The sequence below is a fragment of the Hylobates moloch genome, unplaced genomic scaffold (genome assembly GCF_009828535.3).
Source record: "Hylobates moloch isolate HMO894 unplaced genomic scaffold, HMol_V3 SCAFFOLD_1, whole genome shotgun sequence".
Classification (NCBI taxonomy): Eukaryota; Metazoa; Chordata; class Mammalia; order Primates; family Hylobatidae; genus Hylobates; species Hylobates moloch.
In genome coordinates this window covers 192580678-192606909 of record NW_026652276.1, presented here as the reverse complement: position 1 = coordinate 192606909, position 26232 = coordinate 192580678, and the positions used below count along the sequence as shown (strand labels likewise).

Genomic DNA, 26232 nt, shown 5'->3' with positions numbered 1-26232 from the left:
CTCCCTCTCAACTGGACTATTTTTGAAGTAAATCTCAGATGTCATAACACTTCATCTACAAATATTTTAGTATTCATATTTATTTTTAAAAACCTGAAATATTGTCACATTAAAAATTAACAATAATTACTTGATCATAAAATGTACAGTGTTCGTTCACACTTTACCAAGTCTTTTATTCTGCATTTTAGACCAGTCTGGGCAATGTAGTAAGACACCGTCTCAACAAAAAATTTAAAAAATTAGCCAGCATGGTGGCATATGTCTGCAGTCCTAGCAACCTCCTACTCCAGAGGTTGAGGCCAGAAGATCACTGGAGCCCAGGAGTTTGAGGTTACAGTGAACTATGATCATACCACTGTACTCTAGCCTCGGTGACAGTCTCAACCCTCTTTTAAAAAAAAAAAAAATTATATATTTTTAGGCCAGGCATGGCGGCTCATACCTGTAATCCCAGCACTTTGGGAGGCCAGGGCAGGCAGATCACTTGAGGTCAGGAGTTCAAGACCAGCCTGGCCAACATGGCAAAACTCTGTCACTACAAAAAATACAAAAAGTGGCTGGGCATGGTGGATCACACCTGTAATCCCAGCTTCTCAGGAGGCTGAAGCAGGAGAATCGCTTGAACCCAGAAGGTGGAGGTTGCAGTGAGCCAAGATTGTGCCACTGCACTCCAGCCTGGGCGACAGAACAAGTGAGACTGTCTCAAAACAGAAAAAAAAAAAAACTTTCACTCTGTTATTCGAATCCAGATTTAAATAAGGGCCATGCATTGCAGTTGATTGAAATGTCTTCTAAGTCTCTTTCAATCTATAAGTTTCCCCTTGCATCACTTTCCTTATTTTTTGTTGAAGAAACTAGATTGTTTATCCTGAAATGTTTCTGTACGTGTGGATTCTGCAGACTGCATACCAGTGAAGTCATTTAATATGTTTCTCTGTCACCTGTATTCCTTGTAAATTGGTAGTTAGAACTAGACACTTGATAAAATGTTTTGCTTTTATTTTCACAAGACTATTTCATACTTGGTGTTATGTGCTACTGGTTGCCGTGTGTGTGTGTGATGTTGGCAGCCGCCAACATCCATTAATCTTTTATGGGTTGCAAAATAGTGATATTTTATTTCATGTTTATTTACTCATTGGAATACTCTGTAAAGAGGAATGTCCTCTCACTAAATATTTGATTACCCTGAGGTACAGGAAAGATAATGCTGTATTCTACAAAAGCGACCGGAGGGGTTTTTGTTTGGTTGGTTTTTAGTATCATTAGTAACTCATGGATATATTTGTTTTGTTTTAATCCATGGCAGTTATTCTTATTAAATTTAAAAATGTTCCATCTTTGCCTGTTGGGAGCATCTTCAAAATGGCTCCTGAGTCTTTTTTCACAGTATCCAAGTAGTCTTTGTTACTGAGCTAACACACAGGATCTGATTGTGATATTCGACGCAGGACTCAGTGACCCCTCCCAGCATCAAGCTTTACTAGTAATTTCAAGGCAGGCAGGATGCTCAGATAAAGCAGCGAGATTTCTGAGACATCACACATCATCTGCTAGCTAGGTCTGTCTTCCCCACATCAGTAATAATTCAGAATTATAGGTGGAGTCCCTGAGGTTCACAGGGTTCCTCATTCAGAAGCACATTTAAATTATGAAGTGTCAATTATGAAACATTCCATTTTCTACTCCAGAGAGTTAGTTGTAAAGCTTCTCAGGGACATTCTGTAATCATGCCTCATGGATTCTGGTTTATTTACTTAAAGAAATCCTTTGACTGGGGACTTTAGGGCATTCTGTAGATAACATCTCTTCCTCCTAGCAATTATTTTTAGTCTGTTTACTTGAAGGTTCAATTGACAAAGAGATAAGACATAGTCACCTGTCTTTTCTGTCCCTTAAGGACATTCCCCAGTAAAGAAAATGAATGGATCACAGGCCAGATACTTTCATGTTTTCCTCCCATCCTTACCTTTACCATCCTTCCTGGTAAGACGAGGTGGTCTAGGATCACTTGAACATCTCCTGCCTCAGACCTGGAAGCAGCTATTTCTCCGATGACTCCTTATTCATTTTAGTGGTGAACAGTATTTAGAGATTATAATCTGAAGGATAGAGGAAAGTAATTCTTGGTGAACACTCTATCAATCAATGACATATCTTTGCACACTTCTTTGACCGTCCCCTTAGATTTCCCTAGAAGTGAATTAATCAAAAGTATCCCCACTGTAACCGCTGATTCATGGATCAGCAATGGGATATATCATTTACACCCTGTCTACAGGGGATAACTAGTCTTAGGAATACTTATTTCCCCAGCATCTTCTCCAACACTAAGTGTTGTATATTTTAATCTTTCCAAATAATAGACCAAAATTATACTGGGGTTGGATGTTTTGTTTCAGCATTTTTTGAATGCTAAGTGAAGATGTGTTTTCATATATTGATGTACTCTATACCGATCATATCCTTTGTCTCTTTTCTTCAGTATTTGGCAAATATTAACATTTTGTCTATCCTTCATGGTGGAAACATTTTCCAAGTCGTTTGTATTTTGCCTGTGTTTATTATATCTTATTTACTTTCTAGAAAATTTGATTTTTAATAGCATTTGAATTTATGAAGATGAAGATTGCCTTTTTCTTATAGCCAAAAGCACATAAAATCTACTATTGTAACCATTTTTAGTTGTGCAGTACAGTAGTGTTAACTATGTATACATTGTTGTGCAACAGATGTCTAGAAGTTTTTCATCTTGGAAAACTCAAACTCTGTATTCACTGAACAGCAGTTCTCTCCCCTTCCCTCTAGCCCCTGGGAACCACCATTCTATGTTCTAAGGTGTTTTGCTTACTTTTTAACTTTCAGTTACTCAGAGCTCTCAGACTTTTCCTTTATGGTTTAGGTTTTGTGTACATAAAACAAAGGTTTAGTGTTACAAATAATCTGAAAGTAAATACCCATTTTCCACCATTCAGGTAAAGAAACAGAACATTTCCAGCGGTATCCTGCAGGCCTCCCTTGCACCCCTTCTCAATTATAGCTCCATCTTCACCATAAAAGTAGTCACTATCCTGACTTTTATGGTATCCATTCCCTTGCTTAGTGTATCACCTATCTGCCTCTCTAAACAAGTCGATTTGGTTTTACCTGGTTTTGAACTTTATATAACATACTACTTGTGTTCTACTGAGACATATTTGACTCAGTGTTATTTGTAATATTTTTCCATGTTATTGCATGTGATTGAAGTTTGTTTCATTGCTGTATACTATTCCATTCCATGAACACATCACAATATGTTTATTCTCTTGTCAATGGACATATGGATTTTGGAGATTATGAACATTTTTGTACATGTTTCCTGGTACACATGTGCACAAACCTCCTACTCCACTTTTCCTTATATGCCTAGAATTTCTGAATCGATATATATATACACACACACACACACATATATGTATCTTCAACTGTTTTTCCAAAGTGAATGAACCAACTTGAACTTCCAGTAGTAGTAATTGAGAGTCCGTTGCTCACAATCTCACTCTCATCTGCTGTTGTCATTTTTATTTTTACCATTTCAGTGGGTGTTTAGTAGTATGTTATTGTAGTAGTATTTTTCACATCTTTGATCACAAATGAGGCCCAACACCTTTTCATTATTTGTTTACTGGCCATTTGAATGTATTCCTTTGTAAGTGGCTGTTTAATTCATTTGCTCATTTTTTATTGGGTTGTTTGCCTTTTTCTTACTGGTTTTTAAGAATCCTTATATACCCTGAACATGTGCTTTTTGATGGTTACACGTTACAAAATCTTCTATGTTCTTGCTTTTCTTCCCTTCTTTTTATGTCTTTGATGAATGTTCAGTCTTAATATTCTAGGATTTTTCAGTGTTGGTTTAAGATGATCTAAGTGACCTTTAAAAACTCCTCTAATTTGTTTCCTTGCCTGAATGAACCAATATTTAAATATGCTAATTGTAATCCTGAATTACTTGATTGCTGAGAGCTTGGCAGACCTTCTCTTCAAGGCAATAGCAGTTCCAATGACATACATTTGAAGAGCACTTTTATCATTTTCACAATTAAGTCCTCCATAGAGCCTGGAATTTTTAAGTCATTATGATTCTATTTGGCTCTCCAACAAATAGATCCTGCAGTATATATTATCTTGTTTTCTATAATTCCCAACTGTGTGCCATCCTGTGCCACCTTATGGTGCTGTTATATATACATACGAGGTTCATGTGGCATATGTCCCATCTTCCCAACTGGGCTGAAAGCTCCTTGACATCAGAGGATCCATAAATACAAAGCTCCCATGGTGCTTTGTATCAAATAAGCATGACAAAGGTGATAATATTCAGGGTCTCTGAATATTTAACCCTTCAAAAGGAAAAAAAAACTAGTTTTAAAAGACACGAGATGCTTGGATATTATTTTAAGGATTAAATTGGTTGTTGCAGTGCTAATATAGAATTGATGATTATCCAAACCACATTTCAATGAATAAGTATAATTACCTGCCCTTTCCAAACCTTGCTAATGAACATCCCACTTGACTTCCACATCCTTGTCTGTTCTACAGAATGGCCCCTGATATTGATGGAAGCCAAGGGGGAGCACAGATAATTCAGAACATGGATAAACTACTTTGTCTTTCTTCTTGAATGTCACAAATTCAATATATATGTTCATTTGCTTCTCAGGTAGAAATGAGTCCTCTGGAAAATGCTATTGAAGTGCTGGAAAATAAGAATCAGCAGCTGAAGACTCTGATTAGTCAGTGTCAGACAAGACAGATGCAGAATATTAATCCCCTGACTATGTGCCTGAATGGAGTTATAGATGCTGCAGTTAATGGTGGCGTTTCCAGGTACCAAGAGGTAAGGATTAGGTATTGTTTTTTCAGAGAAAGTTTTCAATTGTGACTTCTTAGGGTTTCATGAATCTTTTTTCAGATTATGTACCCATATCAGCACGCAAACACAGGGCTGCAATTGACACAGAGTCCTTTGTTAAACAGAGCAAACATCAGTCATTTGTAATTGCCCCGTAACTCTATTTTCCCAACATGTTATATTTTGATAATAAAAAGTGTGTGTTTGTGTGTGTGTATGTGTGTGTGCATTCTTGCATGAATAAAAGTAGAAAGGACATTAGGACTGTTTAATAAGTATCCGTCTAAAATAATTTGTCTGTCTAAGCAAAGAAGTTCATGGGCATAGAAAAATCTGATCTGGGCTGGGCTCAGTGGCTCACACCTGTAATCCCAGCACTTTGGTCTGAGACCAGCTTGAGCAACATAGGAAGATCCTATCTCTATTTTAAAAAAAAAAAAAAAAAAAAAAAAAAGACAAGACCGATCTTGCTTAGATGATACTTTAAGTGGAACTTTCATCTGCTCTCTTAAACAGAAAGATATAGTACCCTGGAAGGTAAGGCCACCATCTAGGTCACACTGAATCTTAAGGCAGTTTGTTTTAGGATACAAGCCATATAGCTTACTGATTTGGGCTTGTTCTTTATTTTACCAAGGGTACTTATTGTACAATCACTGATCTTCCTTTAACAATTCTTTCCTTATGTTCCCATTCTGACCAACCACCTACATTAGTAATCAGCCCATCTGTCCCAAAATGTGGTTTATAATGGTGTTATTTCCATAAAGATGCCAGGTCTTTAAAAACAACTTGTCTTTGACTTGTCTTGTAACTCCACTGAAGTAGACCGATTCTCCTTTCCCTTACTAGGCATTCTTTGTCAAAGAATATATCTTAAGTCACCCTGAAGATGGGGAGAAAATTGCACGATTAAGAGAGCTGATGCTTGAGCAGGTAAGGGAAGCAGAAGCCAACCCCCTTCTATTTTGCCTGGATATGTGCTCGCTTACCTAGAGCCCCCTCTGCATGGTTTCCTGCGTCAGTGGTCTAACTGAAGCTGGCAAGCAAGGGTGACATATTCCTGTAATATATCCCAACTTGCTAATTTCTACTTTCTTCCCACTCGGATGCAAAAATTAAGTTAACAATGAGTAGACTATGGCAGCCAGTTACAGGTTGCATGTCCTTTATCCAAAATACTTGGGACCGTAAGTGTTTCAGATTTTCGAATATTTGCATATACATAAGAGATATCTTGGGGGAGGGACCCAAGTCAAATAACAAAATTTATTATTTCATATACATCTTATACACATAGCCTGAAGGTCATTTTATATAATATTTTAATAATTTTGTGCATGAAGTTTCAACTGCAACCCATCACATGAGGTTGGGTGTGGAATTTTCCACTTGTGGCATGTTGGCATTCAAAAGGCTTCAAATTTTGGAGCATTTCTGATTTTCAATTTTTGTATTAGGGATGTTCAACCTGTGAAACAAACAGCTTCATGTGGTCTCTTAAAACACTCCTTGAATGTTCTCTTCCTAGAGACTTGCTGTAGTCTTGATGCCAACTTTTCACTCAAAATTCTGCGCTCAGAAAAGTTCAGGCCAACTCCAAATATGAGTGCATGAATGAGATTGTTACTTAAGCATTATAATAAGGAAGTGGGCAATCAATAGACCTTGCTTTAAAGCAGTGTCATATTTTGCAAAGTAAACCTATAGATTACATGATATGGACAAAACTAGATACAACTCATCATCATCATTTTCTACCCCAGAGAAGCGTGGTTTATTTTATTTATTTGGAACCATCAAGTACAAAGAACTGGAATGAGTAATCTGTTGCCTACTGTGTCCCTATTGATAGCCTGAAATGGTTTGAAAACCTCTGAGGTAGGAGACATGGTTGGAAGCCTGTGTTAAACAGGAAATAAAGACATTTGATTCCTGTGAAAAGTGGAATATGTGTGATGAAACATGACAAAGGCACCTCTTTCTACTCGATGATGCCGAATTAATAAGTAAAGCATGCTCTTTGGATTAGAAAATGAGGTTGTGTCTGGTTTTCATCCATTTTTTATGCTCTGTAGGCTTAGTCCACAAAACCTAATACTGCAGGGAGAGAGGTGGCCACAGAAGAGAGAGGAGAATTACTTGAAGCTGATCTGTAAGGAAATAAAGAATAAGTCAAGTTCCCAACGTGACTCTGGGTGTTTGTAGATACTAGAAGTGAGCAGTTTCGGTCATCCAATACTTAGGATTATGCAATGACTTTAACCTTTGTTGATTTTTAAAGATCTGTGTTTTACCTCTTATGAATGGTTCACTTCACCCCAGGTCTGTATCTGCTGGATTCAGCCTGACTGAATTATTTCCCCAGAATTAAGTGGTAGCTCAGGGTCAAGAAAACTCCCAAGAAAAATAAAACCAGGGAACCTTTATTTCTTCTATGTCCTGCTTTTGTTCCTGAAGTCTTGTGGAAAGAGCCATGGCCTAGGAAATAAGAGATCTCTATTATAAGACAAGCAGTGCACATGACTGTCAGTGTGACCTTGGCCAAGTCTCACCATCCTGTGGGGAGGTGGACTGGAGAGGCCATCATCCTTCTCTGGACCTCTGCAAAGTAGTTCAGATAAACTCTCTAGAGGACAGGGACATGCACCACCCCAGTGCTCCTTCCAGGACAGACTTACTCTGCCTCAGCTACAGGAAGTGTGGCTCTCAACAGACATCTCCAGCTGTCGGGCCCTTCAGGGATTGCCTCCGCTGCAGAGAGCCACTTGGCCCAAGGTTGCTACCTTCTCAGTGGCGCACATCCCATACTGAGGAAGCAATAGAAAGCCTGGCCATTTGGGACCAATACAGGACAACTCCGACAGACCATTAAAGGTCCAGAAGTTGAGGTAGGAGGATCATCTGACACCAGGAGTTCAAGACTAGCCTGGGCAACATAGCAAGACCCCATCTCTACAAAAACCTAAAAACTAGCTGGGTATGGTGGTGCATGCCTGTAGGCCCAGCTACTTGGGAGGCTGAGGTAGGAGGATCACCTTAGCCCAGGAGTTTGAGGTTGCAGTGAGCTATGATCACACCACTGCATTCCTTCCTGGGCAGCAGAGTGAGACTCTGTCTCTAAAAAGATTAAAATACAAATAAATTTTTAAAAACATTCCAGAGGTCCCTTGGGTTTGGCAGCAGCTGACAGGACTGCTGTGCAGCTCAACTTCTTTTCTTGTCAAGTCCGTCTTCTGTCCCTCCCCGTGACAGGCATCAATCCCAAGGTACACCCCGATAAACATTATGAAATCCATGCTGGAGTCTACTTCCCAGAGAACCCAACTTGCAACATTCTGTGAACAAAAGGGAGGTCACCTAACGCTAGTGTTTAAAATGGAGAAGACTGGGGGCCTCTATGTTTAGATTCACCTCCTACATCCCTTCCATGGCCTCATCACAGATGTAGCCTCTCCCTTTATGCCTCAGACAGACTGCAGTCCAAGTGTGCCTTTCAAAGGCATCCTTGATATTTGTTATGCAAATGTGCTGGCAGTGGGCAGCATCCAGAGCCTGGTCCCTTAGGGAAGGTGCCGGATGCCCCAACCCCCCAGGGTGAGTCCTGTTTGACCTGAGCTTTCAACCTAAAATCTTCACAAGCTGCAAAGATTAAAAACAGCAACAATAACAACAAAACCTTGTGGTGATGTAGGATTCATTTTCCTCCCAGTCTATGGAATTTGTCCTTTTGACCATGTTAGCATGGGGAGCATTTTTTAAATACAAAAGACAGCTGCTGTTCGAATCAAAGGAATCACACATTATTGATGGTTGAACAAAGAAGGTTGAATGTTTACCTTTATCTCTCCCGATCCTCACAGCAGGGAAGTTTTTTAAGTAGGACCTACTCTCTTGTTGAATTATAAGTGAATATGAATAGTTTTTTGGGTTTTTTTTTTTTCAAACAGAGTCTAGCTCTGTGACCTAGGCTGGAGTGCAGTGGCATGATCTTGGCTCACTACAACCTCCACCTCCTAGATTCAAGCAATTCTCCTGCCTCAGCCACTCGAGTAGTTGGCACGTGCCACCACACCTGGCTAATTTTTGTATTTTTAGTAAAGACAGGGTTTCACTGTGTTGGCCAGGCTGGTCTTGAACTCCTGACCTTGTGATCAACCCGCCTTGGCCTCCCAAAGTGCTGGGATTACAGGCGTGAGCCACCGCGCCTAGCCAGGAATAATCTTTTTAAACAAAAACAAGCAGCATAGAAACTGTCATAGAATGCCTTTTTGTTTTTTCCATCCTCCCTGGCAGATTCTGAAAGTCTGTGGGAGGGATGGATGAGCACAGAGGAACCTAGTGGGAGAGAGAGGGAAATGTGGGGGAGAGGGTGCCATGCAAAGAAGAGATCCTTAGGGGAGAATTGCCGGCCCTCTTAACAGGGAGCAGCGCATGCCCCTATTTCTTCTCCACCCTGGGAAGAGAAGGAAGGGGCCAAAGGGACACATAACTGTTACACAAAGCATTGTAATTATAGATCTAAAATACATGGGAAAGAAGCCTGGGGGAGTAGGAAAATTAAGTCTGAAATCAGAACCAAGTTCTAATCCCTATTTGTCTTTTATCCATGCAGGATTTTTCAGATTCTTAGTTTTTCTTCACCTGTAAAGTGACAACTGTTCCTGCCTTGTCAGAGGCAGAGGATTAGCAATAATGCAAGCGAAATGCGTAGTAAAGTGCTCGGCCCATAGCAGGCACTTAGTGAGAGGTAGTCAGTCATTGATGTGAGGTTTTTTCCTTATGTTGTTAATTAAGGCACAGATTCTGGAATTTGGTTTGGCCGTGCATGAGAAGTTTGTACCTCAAGATATGAGACCCCTTCACAAAAAGCTGGTTGACCAATTCTTTGTGATGAAGTCGAGCTTAGGGATTCAGGTATGTATACTTAGGTGTCCATGGCAGGGCAGCCTGATCACTGCCGTTTGCTTGTTAAAGGGATGATGATGTATCCAATAGTGACATCTTTTGGTTTTTCTACCAAACTGCACTGTTTTAGCAGGGAGCCCTCAAATACAATTGCCTTGTCTGCTATTTGCAAGGCTTTCCTTTTGGAAAAACACAAATGTAAGTGAGGGAAAGCCAAATAATACCGGAACTTGCTTTAACAGCTCCCTATGTAAAGATTTGATGACAATTAGGATGTGTGCCTAGTATGCTAACCTGTCTCATAAGTTATTTTGCCCAAATCATTACTGTAATGAGATAGTTCCTTTACTACATCTTTAGGAGTTCTCTGCTTGTATGCAAGCCAGTCCTGTCCATTTTCCTAATGGAAGCCCTCGTGTGTGTAGAAACTCAGCACCTGCTTCTGTGAGCCCAGATGGTACCAGGGTAATTCCTAGACGCAGGTAAGTCATACTCCAAAGTATCTTACAATCTGGCCTCACCCACAAGATGATCTGGAATGGTTCTCTCATTCTTTATGGCACAATTTGTCAAATACGCTATTTCTTAATGAAATAACTAACCCGCGAGGCAGCTGCAGACATCTGCCACCAGTAAAACAGCAACAGCATGAGAAATAAATAAACTCAAACATTTGATTATATTGAGGCAAACAGGAGAAAACAAAATGGGATGTATTTTCCCCACTTTGGTTTCATAGCATTCTAGCATATGATAAAGTACAATTTGGAGACTGAGTTAATGACCTTTTTTTTCCCCCTGAAACAGCCCGTTAAGTTACCCAGCTGTCAACCGATACTCTTCCTCCTCACTGTCCTCACAAGCTTCTGCTGAAGTAAGCAATATTACAGGGCAATCAGAAAGCTCTGACGAAGTCTTTAACATGCAGGTACTTAATTAGCTTTTTGTCTGGTTGTGTTTATTCCTTTTCTGTCTCAGTCATGAGTGTTTCTGTTCATTCTGCTGTGCTGATGAACAGACCAACAAGCAAGAACTTGGCTTAAGGACAAACCTTTAAACACTCTTCTTGCTTTATGGGTCTCTAGAGTCTACAAAGATGTTTCTCTTAAAACTGCCCCATCACTCTAAGACGACATCAGCAAGCAATGGAAAAGCCCAGGCACGCTGCACAGGGTTCAGCTCTGAGACCTGCCCCAAGTTCCTTCTGCAGTCCGGGACTCTCAGAGTGTATCGCCGCTCACTAGCTGCCTCTTAGCTTGCGTTTTTTTTTTTTTTTTAAACGAGTTTCACTCTGTCTCCCAGGCTGGAGGGCAGTGGTGCGATTTCGGCTCACTGCAACCTCCGCCTCCCGGGCTCAGGCAGTTCTCGTGCCTCAGCCTCGTGAGTAGCTGGGATTACAGGCGTGCACCACCATGCCTGGCTAATTTTTGTATTTTTAGTAAAGGCAGGGTTTCACTATGTTGGCCAGGTTGGTCTCGAACTCCTGACCTCAAGTGATCCGCCCAACTTGGCTTCCCAAAGTGCTGGGATTACAGGCGTGAGCTACTGCGCCCAGCCCCTCTTAGCATTCCAAAATGGCTTTTTTTTTTTTTCTTTTCTAAGAAGACATGATTTGGCTAGGTGCAGTGGCTCATGCCTGTAATCCCAACACTTTGGGAGGCCGAGGTGAGCAAATCACTTGAGATCCGGAGTTCGAGACCATCCTGGCCAACATGGTGAAACCCCATCTCTACTAAAAATACAAAAATTAGCCGGGCATGGTGGCGCATGCCTATAAGCCCAGCTACTCAGGAGGCTGAGGCAGGAGAATCACTTGAACCTGGGAGGAGGAGGTTGCAGTGAGCTGAGAGCACGTCACTGCACTCCAGCCTGGGCAACAAAGCGAGACTCTGTCTCAAAGAAAAAAGATAAAAAAGACATGATTTGAGGCTCTGTTTTAAAATTCTCTTTACTTATGTACATATCAGAAAGTTTCCAAAGTTTTTTTTAATACAAGAAAAATGTAGTTTTTAGGGATTTTAGAGCAAGTATAACTCCTGCAACCAAACATTTTATTTAAACACTACTAATATGGCATTTATGACAGTTTAGTAAGACTAAGCTGAAATTTTCCTCACCACTATCTTTGGAAAGGAGGCATAACACATATTTCCAAATTCATGCTTTGAACATACTTTTGCGATAACAAGAAGGCACATTTTATGCCTTTTAGACGCACTCACCTATTTTTGGGCCCTAGGCTGGAAGTCATTCTACTTATACCTCAACGAAGGAATGCACTGCTAACTGGTACAAAGTCACGGTGTGTAGCTGAATCTAACATGAAGGCATTCCCTTGGCAGGAGTCAAAATCTCAGACTTTTTATTAATTCATCCAGACTTCTTTGTCAATCTGTTTGTTATTAAGATTTTCTATATTGTTAAATGGACTTTTTTTTGCTACTTTGAAAAAAAAGTCGATTTTGTTTCAAATATGTCAGTGTTGTGGGAAGCCTTTAATCAGGGTGTGATAATAGCTCCCTGTGTGTTTCCAGCCAAGTCCATCTACCTCAAGTTTGAGTTCTACTCACTCGGCTTCACCTAATGTGACAAGTTCTGCTCCATCGAGTGCCAGAGGTCAGTGCCAGAGTGTGGGGAAGACTGAGGGTGCCCAGAGAACCTTCCAGTCCTGGGAACTGTGGCCAGCTGCCACACATTCAGGCTCTCGCCTCCAAACAGGTGCAGCACCACTACCATGCTGATGATCTTCTCTCCTTCTCTTCCCAGCTTCTCCTTTGTTGTCTGACAAACACAAACATTCCCGAGAAAACTCTTGCCTGTCCCCAAGAGAGAGACCATGCAGTGCCATCTATCCAACACCTGTGGAGCCTTCGCAGGTACTCCTTGTAGGGTAGAGAAACTAGAAAACAAGGACGATTCTGAAATTGCTTACCTATCTCTGCAGAAACACATGGTAGCTGCCAAAAGCAAGCAGCTGGGCAGCGTCAGACCAATCCAGCTGGTGAAGATTGCACCTCTGTTTTCTGCCCATGGTTAGAAATTTCTGCCTGAGCCATCTTTTTTTTTTTTTTTTTCTTTTTTTTTTTGAGACAGGATCTCGCTGTCACCCAGGCTGGAGTGCAGCTGCACAATCCCGGCTCACTGCAACCTCCGCCTCCTGGGTTCAAGCAATTCTCCTGTTTCAGCCTCCCGAGTAGTTGGGATTATAGGTGCCCACCACCACATATGGCTAATTTTTGTATTTATAGTAGAAATGGGGTTTTGCCATGTTGGCCAGGCTGGTCTCGAACTCCTGACCTCAGGTGATCCACCCGCCTCGGCCTCCCAAAGTGCTGGGATTACAGGCGTGAGCCACCACGCCCAGCCCTGAGCCATATTTCTGATAGGGACACATGGTAGTTGCTTGGCAGTGATGCTAAAAGGGAAATCGGAAATTTACCCTCCTTGATCTATTTCATTGCTGCTGCTTAAACATTACGCAAAGTAGTTGGGTGAATAAAGTGCCTGTGTGTGTTTGCATGCCCTGTGTATGTACCAGAAGTCTGGGGGAATGTCTTAGACTAGGAAAATACCCTTGAAGAGAAGCATTCTCCTGCCCAGCAGTCTTGGCCTTTGCCTAGACCTATTTAAAAGAGCTGCAGTCGATTCCTTTCTGGGTACCCATGAGTATAGGAGCAATTTGTTTGCCTTTGCCATTCTTGAATGCATGAGAAAAGAGCGGTTCAGTCCTGGGTCTTTCCCTGTCAACTCCTCATGGGAGTAAGGGAGCATGGCCCTCACCCCCTGCCTGAACTTGGTTTTGAAGTGATGCCTGTTTTTCTGAGAGGAGAGGCTTGGGCTCAGCCCTTGGGCACTTTGAGAGCCTTGAAGGGTGGTTTCAAAGTTGAAGATTCATGGGTAGCCCTGAGTTTTAAAGATTTGGGAATAGTTTAGGAGCAGAGAAAAATAGTTATTTCTACTCCAGCTAATTTCTCTGTTTTTCTACACCATCCTGGCAGAAGTCTGTAGCCACATCTGGAAGTGGATGACAGAGAGTGGGATTTGGCTTGATTGGTTTGTCTTTGCTGATTGATTGTGTGATGCTCCTGAAAGTCCCAGGGTACCGCCTCTGCACAACGCTGATGTCTTGCAGAAATTATATCTGAGTGCATTTGGCTGGACTAGCTATTTCCCTTTGTCACTTGATGATGCTGCAAGGGCATTTCTCTGTTCTGCTCCAGGAGAACTTGTTGTCAGCATGGGCAACTCTGAAAGCCTTCTCTGATTTGCCTCCCAAGTTTTCTGGTTTTAGTAAAATTGGAAGCAGTATATATGTTGCCAAAATTTCAATAGTGCGCATTGCTGTAGTACATCTACTTTTAAGGATTTGGTACTTTCTTTTTAATATATTAGGTAAAACCATGTAAAACTGGCATTTTTATAAGTTAAAAATTGTAGACTATCAATTATTTCATATATTTTTTACCTAATAAAGGATTTTTAACATGCAGGGGTTAAACTTCATTCACTAGTGATGTTTTGAATATTTCTCCTTTAATTCTTATTTCTGTTTATATCACCACTGTAGCATTTGTATTTATAAAGAAGTCCACACAGGCCAGGTGTGGTGGCTCATGCCTGTAATCCCAGCACTTTGGGGGGCCAAGGTGGAAGGACTGCTTGAGCCCAGGCATTCGAGACCAGCCTGGGCAATATAGTGAGATTCCATCTCTAAAAAGAACTTCATAGCACACCTGCTATTTACTATTTATTTTTTACCTTACATTTTATTATGAACATTTATGATTTATATTTAAAATGTAATACAAACTTTTCAAACACTCTTTTCTTTCTCAAAACCTAAGGCTCTTCCCACCCTTTTACTTAAATATAATTAAATTATTTGTTCCTAGGCTCATCATATCATATAAAAATTATTTTGAACAAAAAGTTTTACTGAGGGGATAATAATCTCATTTTCTAAAAGGTTTCACATGCCCGTATATCACATCATAAAAATCAACCCTTGTACCTTTGCAGAGGATGCTGTTTAATCATATTGGAGACGGGGCCTTGCCACGCAGTGACCCAAATCTCTCTGCACCTGAAAAAGGTAAGGCCAGCCCCGTGGTCAGTCCTGGAATGTGTAAGGGCTTGTTTTATCCTCATGTTCTCCAGTCTTCTGTGTGTCTGTGTGGAAAGCAGTGCTCTAGCTCTTTAATGTCAGGACTAGTATGCTCTTTAGGGCATTAATGAAGGACAGATTTATTCATGATCATTCTTCAAAAGCTGTTTTCCTATAAGATTTTAACAGCAGAGTCTGAGCAAGATAGAAACGCCTGTGTTTAATGGCTTTTTGTTACCATCCAGTGAGTCACCCAGGCAATGCCTCCTCTTCCTGAAACAAAGTTGCCAGTTAGGCTCCTTGTTCAGCACAATGAAAATAGCTACTTCCAGATCGATTCCGTGGTCCCACCCTTTGTCTCCCTTACAAAGCTCATTCAGCCAACTCATGTGTTGTTTGTTGTGACTCAGATACGGCTCTTGTACAATTAAATACCATTTAAGAATTGCAATCCAGTGCATAATGGAGTGTGCCCTGCCTCAAGGTCACACAAAATGAGAACCAAACACATGGACAGCAGTAAATAGCCAATTAGGATCAGTCTGCAACACAGCAGAAGATGAAGAGCAGATTAAACGTGATTTCCTCAGCTACGGGGTCGGGGCTTGCAGCAAGTCACCCATTCACCTCTCTCAGGGTCAAGCCTCAAAAGTAAGAGCAGTTCCCCAGACCAATGAATCAAGAGTCGTTAATGAAATATTCTGGGAAAGTGCCTTTTAATTGCCCTCATTAAGAACTAAACTGTATTGTCATTTGGGTACACCTGATACATTAGAACTTTCCTTGGGAGATGGAAATTAGTGAAGTCTTAGGCAAAATTATTTTAAAACACAAATTTAGCTTTAATGTTACAAGTCACATGTTGATCTTTGTCAGTAGAACTAAGGAATGTGGTATTTTTCTCACCCCTTCTACTAAAGAAAACCACAATGCAAATTTAAAAGAATAGAGAAAAAGAATTTTAAGAGTGACAACTCCATCCCATTAAATGAAAATGGTGGAGTGGTAAAATGTTGAAATTCTCAACATACCCACCAGATGGCAGTGTCTGTACAGGGAGTGAGTCACTGGACCTCAGATTTGATGTTGTAAACCTCATTGCATAGCGGCTGTTTACAACCAGCGTGTCCTGCCCTTATTCCTGCCAGGATTGCCCCATATTCCTGCATCTTACCGAAGCACAGAGCAGACAAATTACAAAATAAGAATGATACTGTCCGTATTCCAAATCATTTTTTAAGGACATATTTCAGTGTGATTCATTGATTTCAGAAGGAGTTCTTTCTTTCCTCAAGGAGTTATCATTGAGATAATGTGGCATGGCTGTTCTTTCCCAAGAATTCTGCCAAATAGTTAAAATATTAGTATGTCATTGCCTTCTCCATTTTTAGGTGTCACTTGTCCAGAAATGTTTTTAAAATAGTCTAGTGACTGCATCTTCCGTCCGTTATCCAGCATCTAAACACATTTGTCATTCTCAGCAAGTTTTACACCCCAGTGTAAAGATTCGTAGTTCCCTTTGACAGCATTAAGGGAAATAGAGAGACTTGTTAGCGCCCAGTTAAATGGTAACTCTGTTGGGCAGCCAATTAAATAAAGGTTTAGTATTCAAGAAGTTTCCTGTTTTGTTTTTCATCCAGTTAATTTTTGCATTCTGGATAATTCTGACTTTCTTCTAAGATCTCAAGCATTGGAAGGGCAAAGCTGGACCGTGTGTTTTTAGCTGTGTTATTCCCTTCCAGCTGTGAACCCCACCCCTAGCAGCTGGAGCCTGGACAGTGGGAAGGAAGCCAAGAACATGTCGGATAGTGGGAAACTTATCTCTCCCCCTGTCCCTCCAAGACCCACACAGACTGGTGGGTATTTGAAGCATTTGAACAATCACTTTTATAAAATAACTTTTATTGACTACTCCAGCTTGTCCTGAATTCCTGAGAGAAAGGTAGGCATTTGATTTCTGGGATAAAAACCTTAGTAGCTGCATAATTCCTTGACAATTGTCTCCCTCTTTCCTGAACTTCTATTACACGGGGTGAAACAGTGGTCCGTTCCAAGTAAGCCTCTCGGACAGATTTTATCGAGTGCTCTTTACCAAGCCACCATTCTCAAATTCGGGGAGGCACCCTAACCTTGGTAGGCCACTAGCATCTTCTCTAACCTTCACTTTGAACTACTTCATTCTTATCATCAACCTCCGCTAACTCAGCTACTTTCTTCAGTCTTATTCAGGACTGATGCCAGAGTTTCCAGTTGCCTCTAAATAGCTACTGACTAACAGTTATACTCCACAAGCTTATCAGAATCATTAACTTTGCATCCATAGTTATCTGTTGCTTCAAGAGGTCTTTATGCAAGGACTATATTTCGCAAAGGGTTGATTCAGGGTACTGCATCCCTCAGGTGGTCGTTTAAGCAGCAAAATCTTGGCCAGGTGTGGTGGCTCACGCCTGTAATCCCAGCATTTTGGGAGACCAAGGTGGGCGGATCACTTGAACTCACAAGTTTGGGACCAGCCTGGGCATGGCGAAACCCCATCTCTACAAAAAATACAAAAATTAGCCAGGTGTGGTGGTACACACCCGTAGTCCCAGCTACTTGGGAGGATGGCTTGAGCCCAGAAGATGGAGGTTGCAGTGATCCAAGATGGCACCACTGCACTTCAGCCTGGGCCAAATAAGGTAGTTCACACCTGTAATCCCAGCACTTTGGGAGGCTGAAGCAGGCAGATCACTTTTGCCCAGGAGTTTCAAGACAAGCCTGTACAACATGGCAAAACCCCATCTCTACAAAAAAAAAATGCAAAAAATTAGCCAGGCATGGTGGCACACACCTCTAGTCCTAGCTACTTGGGAGGCTTAGGTGGGAGAATTGCTTGAGCCCAGGAAGCAGAGGTTGCAGTGAGCCAAGATTGAGCCACTGCACTCTAGCCTGGGCAACAAAGTGAGACCCCTGCCACAAAATACAATAAACTATGTGCCACCCAGTTTATTCTATACTTGTCAAAGCCAAAAGTCAAGTCACCAATAATTTTTGAGAGACATACGAGGTCTTCAAAGAAAACAAGAATTAACTTTAAGCTTATTGATCACCTGCATTAGTACATCAGTATGTGTACAGAGGCCTAAAACTTATTGACCAAATTATTTGTATCTCATTCACAATGTACATATATTCAGGCAGTCTCCAATTTAAACCTGGTTGTGTCCCTAAAGTTGAGAACCTGAAAAGCATTTTTTAAGGAGTAATATTGATGCAAATGTGCTGTGGTTGCAGGGGCCACCACAGTGGTGTCAGCAACTGCCTGAGTCAAGAGGAAGAGGGTCCCAGGGAACAATCAACTTTCTGCCACCGTTAAGGCAGGAATATAGTTCTCCGTCAGGATCAGCTTCCCCATACAGATGTGATTTTCTTCCATAATCAGCACCCACAATCAACAGGATAGGAGAACTAAGGCTGGTATTAGAATGTGACACGTGCTGACAGCATGCCCCAGCATTCAAGAGTGCAAGAGAGAGGCTGCACGCTACCAGTGTGATCATGGAGCACTCTCCCTGACCCCTTAGGACCCAGAGCACACAGATGACCTTACCCCTCCCAAGTTAACTGGCAGGGCTGCCATCCCTTCTGCACTGATTGCTGTCATGGTCTGTTCTTATGTCATCATCTGTGGTCACTGTTGTGGGGCTCTGTAACTGTCTTTCTTCCTTACAGCCTTTCAGTGAGTTTTGAGTTACAAACCTCACTGTGACAGCTGGGAGAGTGGCAGCTAATCACAGAGCAACATACCCAGAGTTCACCGAAATGTCTTTGTGGAATTAAGAAATGTGGCTGACTCTCACCCTGTTGACTGTGTCACAGCCAGCCTTTACCATACAGGGCTATGCTTTAGAGAGCTGGATTTGCTATACAAGCATGCACACAGGAACAGTGCTATCACGCATGCTGTGTCCCAGGTGTAGGACTTGAAAATCTAGTGAGAAAAAGCAAACAGTTCACTCTTCTTGGCCACCATGATGAAATCCATAGAGACCCACCACCAGGGGATAATGGGAAGACCTGAGTACAAGCATTAGGGGGAAGAAATGGAAAACCATGCACCTCTTGTATGGCCATGGCCAAGGGTTTTCTACCTATTTGGGGAGTACTGGGGTTGTTGGGGGGAGCTGATTAAATATATTCCCATAGACCTGTTCCAGGCTGTCACGGTGGCCATGGTGTTCCCATTGGTGCTCAGGCCAAAGTCAACAGCTGTCCCCCAAGAACTGCTCCCTAGCATCTCACACCCAAAAGCACTTTATGAGATAGATCAAGCAGTGCAGAAGCACCTGGACTTTGGGGAAGTGGAAAGGACATTGGATTAGTTTGCAAACCTGTCATTTGGTCAAAGCATCATATATGCCATGATAACTTTTCACTGATGCTCCCATATCTTGGCAGTGCTGCCCTTTGTGAGAGCCCATTCTAGACAGGCATCATTTAGCTTCTCCCCCATCCTCACCACCCCCTTTGCTTAGAAGGTCCTTATGCACTGGATCATCTGTTTGGGTTCGTAACACAGAGGGCATGTGCAGATAGTCAATCGTCTGGTTTTTCTTAATTGAAATGTTATCTCTCTCCCCATTGACAGCTTCACCAGCAAGACACACGACATCAGTATCCCCCTCGCCTGCCGGGCGATCTCCATTGAAGGTAAAGGCCCTTCTTTCGACTGAAACTAGAGACTGGCCCAGGTTTCTTTTTCTCTAAGACTCATCCCAGATATATCAAAAGGTGCTTTAATTTGCAGGGACAAGGCAAAGAAAGAACTTATCAAGCAGGGATGGGGAAGCTGGTTGAGAAAAACGACACTGGACTTTCCCCTCTGGGTGCCTCCTCCACGAACATGCAAACTGAAGTCAGTGCATATACTAAATTAGGAAAGGAATGTGGTCCAATGTACCTCCTAGGAAATTTTCAGCCTGGCCTTTTAGTTTAAGGCACATCAAACACACACACACTTAGATTGAGAAACATCAGTATCAAGATCTACTAAATATTCTGTGTCTTTTTGCCTTTATCGTCAGCCAAACCCATTTTGTCAAAGCCAAACCTAATGTTCCCTTTTGATATTTTATACCAAGTTTCTCATTTACATTAGAAGTACATACTTGATCATGAAAAACGAGGCAGTAATACGGATTTTAAAAATTTATAGGGAACAAACTGGAAAGCTGTAAAGGTCAGACATTTGAATCGGTTTGTAGACATGGGCTATTTAACATCTTTAAACATAAAAAATCCCTCATGAAGATAAAGAATAATATTTAGTCTCTATCCAAATTGAATCAGACTGGCTTCAAGGATTGTCAGTACGTGAGAGATTGGTGTTCAGAACTGCTGCACCAGAGGCAAATATGAAGTGTGTCGAAAGAATGATTTTGTACCTGAGTGACTCAGGATTTACACGCTCCACGTCCTGTGTGTTGATGAGCTAGTTCTAGCTAATGTGCAAAAGACAAATTAGCCTCTACAAACACATAGGGGCAGGTTGCGATCCAGTGCATCTGTGGTGCTAACAATAGTTGCTGATAGAAATTGAGAAACGGGAAAACAACCCGCCTCCCCCCACAAAATGGAGAAAATTGCGAAGAAGTGTGGTTCCCTTGCATTGCCAGAATTTCTGACGTAGAAATTCGCGGGTAAGTGCAAGTGATTTGCTCGTTTTGTTCTCATTCTGTAATGCAGCTGTTATTATGAAGTACCTGTGACAGCATTCACTCTGGAAGTCATAGCCTGTCACCTCGATGTGATGGAAAGGAAAGCAACATGGCTGTTCCACACTTTTACATTTACCCTTAACTCACACAGAGCTCCCACGCGTTGCTATGGAATTGTCATCTGTATTTTTCAACTTAAATTTTGTTGGGTAGTAAGAAAGTATTAGAGATTAATTCTTAAAACATTAAAAAGAACCCAAGGGCTAAAAATGAATAGCTATGAAATAGTCTTAGCAAGCTGGTATATACTGTCTCTCAGCAGACCTGTGTACATTTTTACTGGCCATACGCAGTCTGAAGCCATGTCTTTATATGGAGGGTTTGAAGAGAACACAGATCGAACATTTGTGTTATACCTCCTGGGTTTCATTAGGGGGCACACTGCTACCATGTTACTAGCTTTGCAGTGTGCTGCCTTAACTGATAGAGTTTAGTGGGGTTTTGGGGTTTTTCCTCAGCCAGCCATCAAACTATGGGTCTAACCCTACAGCAAAGACTGAGCTGACCTGCCATGTTTTGAATTTCAGGTCTAACTTTTGACAGAGGTAGCAGCGAATTGGGAACTCTTAACTGGCCTTAATTTTAGGCTCCTACTAAATGACGGGATGTGTATCTACCGGCATTATTTTGTTTACAAAGAGAAACCAAAGTCAAGTTAGCTTAAGATAGCATTTCTCAAAGTGTATGCCATAGAACATTAGTTTTCCAGGACATTATGTAATAAGCGGGGAAAAAAAGGTCTATAGTCAAGTAAGTTTGGAAAACACTGGGCTGAACAAAATTATTTGTATTCCTTTTATCTAAGCCTTGAAAATGCGAATATACACAAGGAGTATACAGTGTGCAGCATTTCCCAGCGGAACCCTCTTTTCACAGAGCATCTATCTTAGGACTCGTTTTCCTTGGGATACCAGTTGGGAAAGTAACAAACTCAGATGTCAAATGGGGCCAGACAGCTGACATAAATGAAGGAAGGAGGCCGGGTGTAGTCCCCACCTGGTGTAGTGGGGACTGGCAAAGTGAAAAGGGACAGCCCCTGCTCAGCTTTTAAAGATTCTATTAAGAGAGTGTGTTCCATTGTGGCCAGAACTTCTAGTTCTTTATGAACTGCCAGAATTCTGGAGTTTCATGTGAAATTTGAAATGTTAAAAATTAACTAAGTTTTTAAAAAACACTGCTGATGAAACAGCTCACATCACAGGCTACAGCTGGAGGGCTACCAGTTTGCCAGTTCAGCCCAGGAGTCTGGAGTGATGGCTGGAGAAATGAGGTGCAGAACCTCGGGTGCCTCTGCTCCTCCTCCTGAACTCTCTGGGTCCTCTGAGCTGAGTGTGCTCAGCAGCCCCGGCTCCTGGCCTGCAGCATGCCCTGCTGAGCTGGGAAAGTGAATAGCGCCCCCAAAGGTTTTATGGTGTTTTTTGGGTTTTGGGGGTTTTTTTTGGCCAGTTCCCTCTCTTCCAAACTATAGGACTAATGTGTGCCTCCAGATTATCTTGGTGGACACCTTTTTTTAAATTATTTATTTTTTGAGACAGGGTCTCATTGTGTTGCCCAGGCTGGAGTGCACTGGTGGCTCACAGCTCACTGCAGCCTCAACCTCCCAAGGCTCAGGTGATCTTCCCAGAGGAACTGGGATTACAGGCATGAGCCACCACGCCCAGCTCACCTTTTGGATTTTTAGTAGAAATGGGGTTTTGCCATGTTGCCCAGGCTGGTCTCGAGCTCCTGGCCTCAAGTGATCCCTGCTTCGGCCTCCTAAAGTATTGGGATTACAGGTGTGAGCCACCACGCCCAGCTCCTTTCTCCTCTATCTGAAAATGATAAGGAGTAAACTGGGCGGTGAACTGAACTCAAGGACTGATGGCCCTGGCAGATAAACGTCTGGTGTGCATTTTCAGTGCTACAAAGGACAACACTCAAATTTGAGTGTGAGTGTATTAGTCTGCCCGGGCTTCCCTCACAAAATACCACAAACTGGGTGGCTTAGACACTGGGAATGTATTTTCTCAATTCTGGCAGATAGAAGTCCAGGATCAACGCGTGGCAGCCTTGGTTTCCCCGAGGCCTCTCTCCTGGGCTTGCAGACCGCCCTTCCTGCAAGGTCCTTGTGTGTCGCATTCCTGACGTCTCCCTGTGTGTCCAAATGTCTCTTCTTATAAGGACACCAGTCAGCTTGGATTAGGATCCACCATAATAGCCTTTTACCTTAATCACCTCCTTAAAGGCTGCATCTCCTGATGCAGCCAGCTTTGGGGGTGCTGGGGGCCGGGGCCTCCGCTTGGGGGCGTGCATTTCAGCGCATCTGCGTTCACGACTCAATGCTGTGTCTCCCTTTCGTTTCCTTCTCCCCGGAGCAGGGTTCTGTGCAGTCTTTCACCCCCTCTCCAGTGGAGTACCACTCTCCAGGACTCATCTCCAACTCCCCTGTCTTGTCGGGCAGCTACAGCAGTGGGATTTCTTCTCTCAGCCGGTGCAGCACGTCGGAAACCTCAGGCTTTGAAAATCAGGTGAATGAACAGTCAGCCCCCCTGCCCGTGCCGGTGCCGGTGCCAGTGCCAGTGCCGAGCTACAGCGGAGAGGAGCCAGTGCGCAAGGAGAGCAAGACTCCGCCCCCGTACAGCGTCTATGAGCGGACTCTACGGCGCCCCGTCCCGCTACCTCACAGCCTCTCCATCCCCGTCACGCCGGAGCCGCCCGCGCTGCCCCCCAAGCCTCTGGCAGCGCGATCCATGCACCTGGAGAATGGGGCCCGGAGGACTGACCCCGGCCCGCGGCCCAGGCCCCTGCCCCGCAAGGTCTCTCAGTTATAAGTCACTTTTCTATGTACCTGCGATGCATTCTTTGCCCGTTTACAAAATAAGTATGATGAGAAGACACTTAGTGTAGGCACTTTAATAACTTCCTCAGCTCCTTCGATGAATGGAATTAAAACTTGCTTATTAATATCATGTTGCACAATATTAAAAGTTGCTGATCTAAAACGCCAGATGTTAAATGAAGTATGGCTGAATTTCATTAAAACGTTTCTCATTTGAAAGTGGTAGTGATAAAGACTCCTTTTGTACCTTTTTATGTTCACTTTTTTTTATATAGTTTAATCTTAAAACCAATACGATATTGTCAAACAATACAATGTGTGACAATGTTGTATCGTTTTTACTGAATACTTGATACTTGGAGAAAGCTTATTAAGTCAGTGCACATCCTAACACAGTGGTCCTTATTTTAGAAGACTTCTGTAAATAAGGCAAGGTTTATCAGTGCAGATCATCAGAATTAAAGTTCAAGCAGGCGAGCAAGACAGTATACTTAAGGGGTTGCAAAGCTTGGGACTGGAAATAATTGTTTTGTTCTTGAAACAAAATACTTCTTTAAGGTTGCTTTTGCTGTTTGACTGCTGTCTACATTCTTAAAATTCTATTTTGTGAATTGGTTGCTAAATCCCTTACTACCCTGACACCATTGGTATCTACTGTATTTCTTTTCAAGGTGCAATTTGCTCCAGAGTTCCAATCAGCTAGATTAAGCAAGAGGCTCCAGAAGAAATGTTTACTTGAATTTTGCGCTTCCTTTCTTGATAGTTTCCTATATAAAATTTGTCATTGAACAAGAGCAAATGCTGAAGTATTAGAGAGGCACAAATGACTGTGCCCCATTAGCAAGAATTCAGGAATCAATACAGGACAGTATTAAATTAATAGCTTAAGTGAAGAAAAAAAAACTTAGTGAAAATGTATTAGCACGATTAAATGGCAAACGGACTTATAAAAGGCAAGGGCATTAACTTTCAATCCTGCACAAAATAAAAAATTCCTCACGACTCTCCACTTTTACCAGTGGAGTTTGTCTTAGCTGACCTGTCGTCTTTCTCTTGAAGGAGGATTGCTGTAGACTTCTCTAGCTTGAATATTGCAACATAGCATCTTAGGTCTAGATAGGGATGCTAATGCCACAGTTGTAGAAGTGTGAAAAAAAAGCACCTTGTATGTAGTAATGTATTTTATATCTTTGTTTTTTCTTTTACTGACTGTTTATAACACTCAATTGACAATAGATATGAACTGTATTTTAAATCATACTGTTCAATATTTTCCCTCTTTTGTTGGGAAGCTCATTTTAGTTTAACCATGTTTGTTTTGTTGGTAGCTTACCTGGAAGGCAGTGACCACTTTTTTATATTCTCTTAATGAAACCATTCAGCAGGTATATGCTGTTGAGGCTGGTTATAGAGGTTTTCTATAATAAATGTTCAAGTATTTTTGTATATAACTGGTTAATTTTAATAAGAGATACCATTATGTGTAAAAAAAAAAAAAAGTAAAAATAAAAGCAAACAGTTGTTGATGCAGTATGATTGTTATAATTATGCCAAATACTTTATGTATGGAAAAAGAATATTTGTACATATGTGCTTTTAACAATTCTGCCATATTGACTTTACAATTTTGAATGTCGGAAAAATTAATATATGTTAAATATTTATGTTTAGTGAAAGTGTTCATAATTGAGAAAAGGAACATATGCATTTTAGCTTTGTATCTTGCAAGTTTTGCAGTCAGAAATTTTTTGAACTAGCTTTTGCTTTTGATAACACTTTGTGTTTGTAACCACATTCATATATATACATGTATATGTGAAGCTCCATATTTCTGTTGCTTTAAAGAAGTAAAACCTTCCATTTAAATAAGATGACATGCATAAGATAACAAAGCTTCCTTGATTTCCTTTTCCTGTGTAATTTAATAGATTTGTTGACTAGTGCTTGGGCACAGTATAAATCAGTGTTATTTGCTCTTGGAGCCATTTTTTAAAAAAAATTTTGGCAGTGAGCAGTTGAATTTATCATGTGTGTGTATTTCTGAAGCAGCTACATAGCAGAACATTTTAAGAGATTCTGTTAGCCCACATGTTCATGTTGGTTGCTGCTGAATGGTAAATATTAAATAAAATTACCAGATTAATCTTAATATTTCTGTCTTTACTCCTATAATCAGCATGTCTTTACTTGGAATAGAAGCGGCTCTTGATCTTATTATAGTGAGATTTCCAGACTTCTTTTTAAATAGATCCTGTTTGTGTTGTGCTGCCACGTAGATGCATTTCACACTACAGCTCACTTACGCCATAGGGAACAATCACTGGAAAGGTAACAAACAGTATGGGTTAATATCCCATAGAAAGGGTAACATTTACCCTGGTCGGCTGACCATTCTTTGGCCTAACCAGAGCCAACTTAACAAGTCAAACCATCAAAATGTGTTTGCATCAGAAAACTTGACATAAAACAGATAACTTCCAAGCATATAAGGGCATGGTTAAATGCTGGTTTTGACAGCTGTGGTAAAAATCTATCTGCATGCCAACTCTTCTCCCTGGTTTTCATAAAATGATAGAAAATATACATTTGACATACACTGAAAAACCCATTGACTACAAGATTTCTATTAATAAAGCCTGGCTTTTAACTTGGTGAAATGTGTCAATATTGTATTAGGTTGAAGACATTTATATAACTCAGTGCCAAGAAAACCATTGTCTACGGCTTCAGCCTCGTAGAATAC

The 26232-nt window shown here is 41.5% G+C and overlaps 1 protein-coding gene across 3 annotated transcripts in view; it reads left to right on the top strand.

The window, feature by feature from the left end:
• Positions 1 to 25638, top strand: part of DOCK4 (dedicator of cytokinesis 4) — a 475993-nt gene extending 450355 nt beyond the window's left edge. For 2 of the 3 annotated variants that reach the window (XM_032761480.2, XM_032761479.2), the window contains 11 exons: positions 4712 to 4888; positions 5756 to 5839; positions 9701 to 9820; positions 10172 to 10293; positions 10619 to 10739; positions 12346 to 12427; positions 12578 to 12687; positions 14831 to 14903; positions 16658 to 16771; positions 19543 to 19604; positions 23029 to 25638. In XM_032761480.2, the coding sequence (XP_032617371.1) occupies positions 4712 to 4888; positions 5756 to 5839; positions 9701 to 9820; positions 10172 to 10293; positions 10619 to 10739; positions 12346 to 12427; positions 12578 to 12687; positions 14831 to 14903; positions 16658 to 16771; positions 19543 to 19604; positions 23029 to 23481 (1518 nt within the window). In that variant the 3' untranslated portion in view covers positions 23482 to 25638. The remainder of the gene's footprint in view (positions 1 to 4711; positions 4889 to 5755; positions 5840 to 9700; positions 9821 to 10171; positions 10294 to 10618; positions 10740 to 12345; positions 12428 to 12577; positions 12688 to 14830; positions 14904 to 16657; positions 16772 to 19542; positions 19605 to 23028) is intronic. The other variant, XM_032761481.2, reaches the window with a different exon arrangement.
• The last annotated feature ends 594 nt before the right edge of the window (positions 25639 to 26232 follow it).